Genomic DNA, 6101 nt, shown 5'->3' with positions numbered 1-6101 from the left:
GCCTCCAATCTTTGCGGCTTGCACACAGCTCAACTTCCATAAGTGGCGGGTCGGCACACATGAGCGCGAGTGCCCGCCGGCCCTCACACAAGTTGAGCTGCGCTCACACGCGCACATTCAGGCCAGCCACTCTCATGGCCTAATTCTGAATAGGCCACAGCAACCAAATTTTGATCACATGACCCTAGGGATGTTACAGTGGCCATACGTGAGTCATAAATCTCTTGTTTCAACATCATCATAACTTCAAACAGTCATTAAATAAATAATTTAAATCAAGGACTACCTGTAGTACCACATAACCATTCAAAAACCAGCTTTTCCTATGTTATTTTCAAAATTAAACTTTAGCAAGCTTCAACGTGATCTCATGAATACATCCAAACAGTTTTTTTTTTTACAATGGTTTGCCAATGTGTTCTTCTGGAATTTTTCTTGTCTAGACTACAGTCATCCAAGTGCTAATCCAGCTTAAATTTTTGAGCTCAACCAATTTCAGCTATATGCTGCCAAGTAGCTATGCCTTTCCAGATCTTTAGAGAATGGAAAGAGTTAGCTTTCTACCTCTGAAAGGAAAAATATATCAATATCTATTTTATGAGTGATATAATTAATTAATCATATTTTAGATTTGAGAGAATTTTGTTGTGTGTTGTCTCTTGTTTCTTTTTAACAAGTTTTTTCCCCTGACATACTTTGTGACTGATTGTTATCAGAAGCATTGCAGAGCAGTTCAAGCTAAAATCTCTGAAGAGCAAACTAGTCATAGGTGTTCTATTCGGCAAAAATGATAATGTAGCTTTTGTACTGTCACTGTAATATTAGACACACGTAAGGCACATGGTTTGCACCACAATGTGGTGCACATTTCATGATTCCACTCTCCCCCTGTGGATGTTCATATATTCCAATACTATTCCTCCTCTGTGAACAAGAAAAACAAGCATTGCAAGCAGTACAGAAAGCCATCTGTTTATGTATTAATGTCTGTAAGGCAATGCTCATGTTGCCTTACTGCACTGGGTAGTGTTAATAATACATCCTGACTTATGTTTCTAGTTCTTCTGCATGAAAAACTGTAGACTACCAAATAGGCATCCAGAACCTTTCTTTAGGAGGAAGATGTTACTGAAAATCAATGAATAAATCACCTTTATCAAGCCACAGAGATTTTATAAACTGTCCCTCCCCCTCCTCTCTTCCTCCCTCCCCCCCCCCTCTGTATATGTTGTTTTGATTCTTATCTAAATCTTTTTGAGCTTAACACACTAGTGATGGTATCTCTCTCCCAATGCTATATGCAGAAATAGTTGCACTAAAGCTTGACAGGGACTCTTAAGATTCTGATAAATTGTCAGCCTCTAATTTTGCAGTTTATTTTATAGTAACACAAATTACATATATGCTTTACAAATAAGCTTTCAAATCAATATTTTGAGTAGAGTAATGTGAGCATTATATTTTCAGTTATCCTGCCACAGTAGAACTAAAAAAATGGTTCTAAAACTTCTGTTTGCTTTGTAGCATCTCTTTTGTGAGAAGGGAGGACTAACAATAATTGTAACAATTAGCAATAGCACATCTAGTTTGTGGAATTTAATCCAAAGGCATTAGACTCCCTCTAAACAGCATTGATTAGTTATCATAATACCTTTCTTGCTGCAGAACAGATAAGTTGCTCTCATCTACATTTTCACTACACCTGGGAAAGTTATAGAGTGAGTTATGACCTGAGATCTTTAATTCCATTATAACATCATGCAAAGCAAATTGGGCATAATTCTCATTTGGAGCTGTGTTACTAGAAAATTGTTCTATTCCTTTTTCATCTCCTAGCAGAGACTACCCTCTATTGGAATGAAAAGGAAAATCAAGTCTACTATATTATTTAATTTATCTAAGATTATGATAGTTACTATAGATATTAAACATACATTTTCAAATTTTACAATTTTAACCTTTCTTTGTTCTTGTTACCATTTATTTAAGCCACATAGCAATAAACACAACTTCTGATTTACCCTTTCCTTTCTTCTAAGCTAAGAAATGTTTCCACTTTTTGTTAACTTTTTTTCAGAGCAATAATCTTTTTATTTGCAAACAATAATGCTGAAAAAATACTTGCCTTTGTTATTCCAGGATCTTTCTGTAAATAAACACATTTCAGTTAAGCTTTAGTAAAGGCTTGAGAGGGTTAGTGTTATTAATATATAATCTGTACCTATGGCTGTATCTATTTTTAAGCATATAATCTCACTAAATTTTATAAAGTTGCAATCCCACACATTTGTGGTTTTTAGTGGTGGAAAACTATATTATTACTATAACAAAACAAAATAACTGCATACATTAAGAGCAATGCTTGCTGTACTTTATCTCCTTTCCAGTTTTAACGTGTAAATTTAAACAGTCTCAGAAAGGTATTTGTATTTTATTTTGATTATTAAAATGGAAGACTCTTTTAGAAGTGTTTTCTGTCCTTTCCTTATAGTTACCGCTGTTTGGCACTTTTGTACTGGAGAATGTTTCGACTCAAAAGAGACCATGCTGTAAAATATTCAAAAGCTCTCATTGAGTATTTCAAGGTATGTTCCTGTTCTGACCACCCCCAGCCATGAAAGCTCACGGAATGACTTTGCACCAGTCCATCACTTTCAATCCAGCCTACCTCTCCTTAGTTGTGTTTGTAGTGGAAGAAATTGAAAACAGGGATGCTATGCTGCCATCTTGAGTCTTGGAGGAAAGGCAGGATGTAAATATAAGAGATAAACAAATTGCTATGTATTATTTTACTGTTACATTTTCTTTCATTTTTTTGTTTTATCATTTATTTGGTATTGTAACTAGAAATTGCACTGAGTACTAAATAAATATTTTTATCCATATCATAATTTAAGATGTGCATTTTGCATATGGATTTTAAAGATTTTGCTCTGTTTCTCTCCATAATATTCTGCGCTAGATGCTTATTTCAATTTTTTTGTATTTTTTTTTTATGTCTCCAGAATTCATCTAAAGTTGTTCAGGCACCATCTACCTGGAATATTAATGCGAAGTAAGTTTACTATTTTGTGTCCTAATCTGCTCCTTGCCTTCCAGACCAAAGCATTTCAGATGGATGCACTTTGTTGGGGAAGCTATGTAATACTAAATGATCATTCAGCCATTAATGCTCACAGCAGTTCCATTTCTGGGCATTTTAAGATAATGTTTCATTGTTGCTGCTAATCTTTGTTTATGGTAACTCCTTGTCAATAAAAAAGAGGCACTTTGCAGCTTATTTTGCTAAAAAAAATAAACAAAGGTAATTTAAATGAAATGTGAAGATTACTTCACGCATTTCTAAGCAAGAAGCCTTGGTCTGCTATGGAAGGCTTCCTCAATCTGGAGTCCTCCAGTTGTGTTGGGCTACAACTCCCATCATCCCCAGGCAATCCTTAATTTGACAGGCTGGAAAGTATAACAGGCATGATCCAATTTTGAAAATCTCTACCATATTCTTATTTTATATATGTAATAAATGTGCAAATTTAATTTACCAGTTGTCTAAGCAAAATAAAATGTTAAAAGACTGATGTCTGCAACCTGAAAGCTGTCTTTCTGGTAGCCTCAATTCATCTGTCCTCCTTTATATCCTGAAACAACATTAACTACATGTTGAAAAGTACAGGGGGAGAGCCAAATTTATCTTAAAGCAGTTCATAGGCTAAACATGTGTAAAATTCTAAACTGGATGCATTCTTAACATAACTTTTTTTTTACTGCTATTGTGTATTAGTAATATTGTTGAATTGACTGTTCCAGGTGTACAGGAACTCCTCCCATATCACCCAGTCTGTCTCCACTGAGCTCAGTTGGGAGCACCGGAGCTCCTTCCCCTTCCTCCATCATCAGCATTCCTCAGCGAATACACCAGATGGCAGCCAACCATGTTAGTATCACTAACAGCATCTTACACAGTTATGACTACTGGGAGATGGCTGACAATCTTGCCAAGGAAAACCAAGGTTTGTGATAAGAAACAGTTTGTTGAAAAGCTAAAATGTTATTTTAACCAGAGTTTAAGTCTGGCAATCTGAAATCCCACCTTTGCTGATAAAGCAGACTTAGGTCCCCACCTAATCCTGATATGGCTTCTTATCTTGGAGGTTCCTCCCAAAGCTTCAGAGCTAACCTCTAATATTGTGACATAAGCAAGAAAGGATCCCTTTGCAGCACAAGTCTTAAATTCCCAGGACTACAGCAGAAGTGGGCAGTCCATGAGTTACATTTTGGTTTCAGCACATGAACATTGTCTGGCATCTTCTATATCTCAAAGTGAACGTTTCACTCCCATATGCTTCCAGAAGCCTATACAAGTCCTAGAGTGCTGCATTGTCCTTGAGAAAGTAAGTCTAGCATTTGCACCGACTGGCCTCCTAGAATAGATCACATCCTTTCTGCACTCTTAATATTGGCTGAAACTGAGCATGCTGGTGTATAGAAGCAAAACCTAGAAAGGGACATTGATGGACAAGAAAGAGGGACCAAAATGAGAGGGTAGAGAAATGTTCCCCGTTGTTGGTTTATAGTTAAGCAAAATCATGACAATAGCTTTGCTATTTCTCAGTAAAAGTGTTCAGTGTGTGCCTTAACCTTTGAATATCAGTTAATCTTTGATTACAGTACTTTCATAAAATACTATCTGCTTTGAGATTTCCAAATCAATGAAATGCTGTTGCACAGCAAGGAATAATGAGTCTCATTTATTTTATTGTTTTCTTTCCTAGATTTCTTTAATGATTTGGATACACTGATGGGAGCTATCACATTGCACAGCTCTATGGAGCATCTGGTTCAGTATACACAGCAAGGCCTGGACTGGATAAGGTGTAGTGCTCAGTTATCCCCATGATGATTCTCCTCACCTGGATACTAAACTCACAGTACGGATAATTCAGTTATTCTAGACACTGTGCTACAGAAATGTTCAACTGCAGCATTGCTTCAAACACAATGTGAATATTCTGTTAACATTGGACAATATTGCTTCAGAAAGCAAAAATAGGTCTGTGTGTATTATGCAAATTTGTCTTTTCTGAGCCATTGTTCTTTTAATTATCTCTAAATATCACTTCCTTAGAAAGAAAATTAAGCATAGCTATATTAGAAAAACTTTCTCAAATACAGATACACACACCTCCAATATTTAGAAAGCCAAACCTTAATTTTATGGATTGATTTATTCAAATGAAATGTAGTACCTGTTGCTAGTAATCTCATAGAGCAGGGCTTTTCAACCAGTGGTACGGGTACCACCTGTGGTACATTGTCACCTGCCAGGTGCAACCATCCCAGAAAAGTGGTAATGGGGGAGGGGAATGAGCTGAACTGGTGGCAGCACTGCACAAGCCTGAGTGAGAGATGGCTGGAGCTGCAGGGCTGAGCGGAACCGCCAGGATCAGTGCCGCTTTCCAGCTGATCGGTGCTTCGGGGCTGTCAGGGCTCAGTGAAAGCTGGAGCTCGGTGCTGATCCTGGTGCTTCTGCTGAGCCCTGAAGAAGCACCAATCAGCTGGAAAGCAGCACTGATCCTGACGCTTCTGCTGAGCCCAGAAGAAGCGCCGATCAGCTGGAATGTTGCAGCATCTCCAGGATCTTGTGATTTACATTCAGATGCTTGGCAACTGATTCATATTTATGATGGTCACAGCGTCCCAGGGTCATGTGAAGTGACCAAAACCTGTTGCAACCAGGGCTTTTTTTCAGCCGGAACGCGGCGGAACCGCGTTCCGGCACCTTTTTCCGGGCCGGGCGCAACATCTGGGGGGGCGCGCTCGCACTCGCAGCTCTCTGCCCCTGCCTGGCTCACAACCGCGGCCATAGGGAGGCTCGGTCGGCGCGCCCCTGGCCCGTTTCCTAGGTGACCCTGCCCGAGCAAGAAGCGGCAGAGAATCCAGAGGCTCTCACGCCGGCGCCCTCAAAGCCAAACGCGCGCGGCTTCTCAGAGCAAAAGCTGAAGGCGGAGAAGAGGACGCTGGCCAACATGCTGCCGTTCGGGCGCCAATCAGCAGGCGGACTGGAGCAGAGGAGGGCGGGGTTTCCCACCAAGCGCGGGAAATAG

The 6101-nt window shown here is 39.2% G+C and overlaps 1 protein-coding gene across 1 annotated transcript in view; it reads left to right on the top strand.

Moving 5' to 3' along the window:
* LOC107300648 (AF4/FMR2 family member 3) overlaps nucleotides 1-4894 on the top strand; it is a 20891-nt gene extending 15997 nt beyond the window's left edge. Inside the window, exons 4-7 of the mRNA XM_015829990.1 lie at nucleotides 2492-2585; nucleotides 3006-3055; nucleotides 3805-4007; nucleotides 4770-4894. Of these exons, the coding sequence (XP_015685476.1) occupies nucleotides 2492-2585; nucleotides 3006-3055; nucleotides 3805-4007; nucleotides 4770-4894 (472 nt within the window). The remainder of the gene's footprint in view (nucleotides 1-2491; nucleotides 2586-3005; nucleotides 3056-3804; nucleotides 4008-4769) is intronic.
* The last annotated feature ends 1207 nt before the right edge of the window (nucleotides 4895-6101 follow it).

This window comes from Protobothrops mucrosquamatus, unplaced genomic scaffold (genome assembly GCF_001527695.2).
Source record: "Protobothrops mucrosquamatus isolate PMUCROS unplaced genomic scaffold, P.Mucros_1.0 scaffold_19, whole genome shotgun sequence".
Taxonomy (NCBI): Eukaryota; Metazoa; Chordata; class Lepidosauria; order Squamata; family Viperidae; genus Protobothrops; species Protobothrops mucrosquamatus.
Note: the sequence above shows the minus strand (reverse complement) of the source record. Positions and strands in the feature narration are given on the sequence as shown.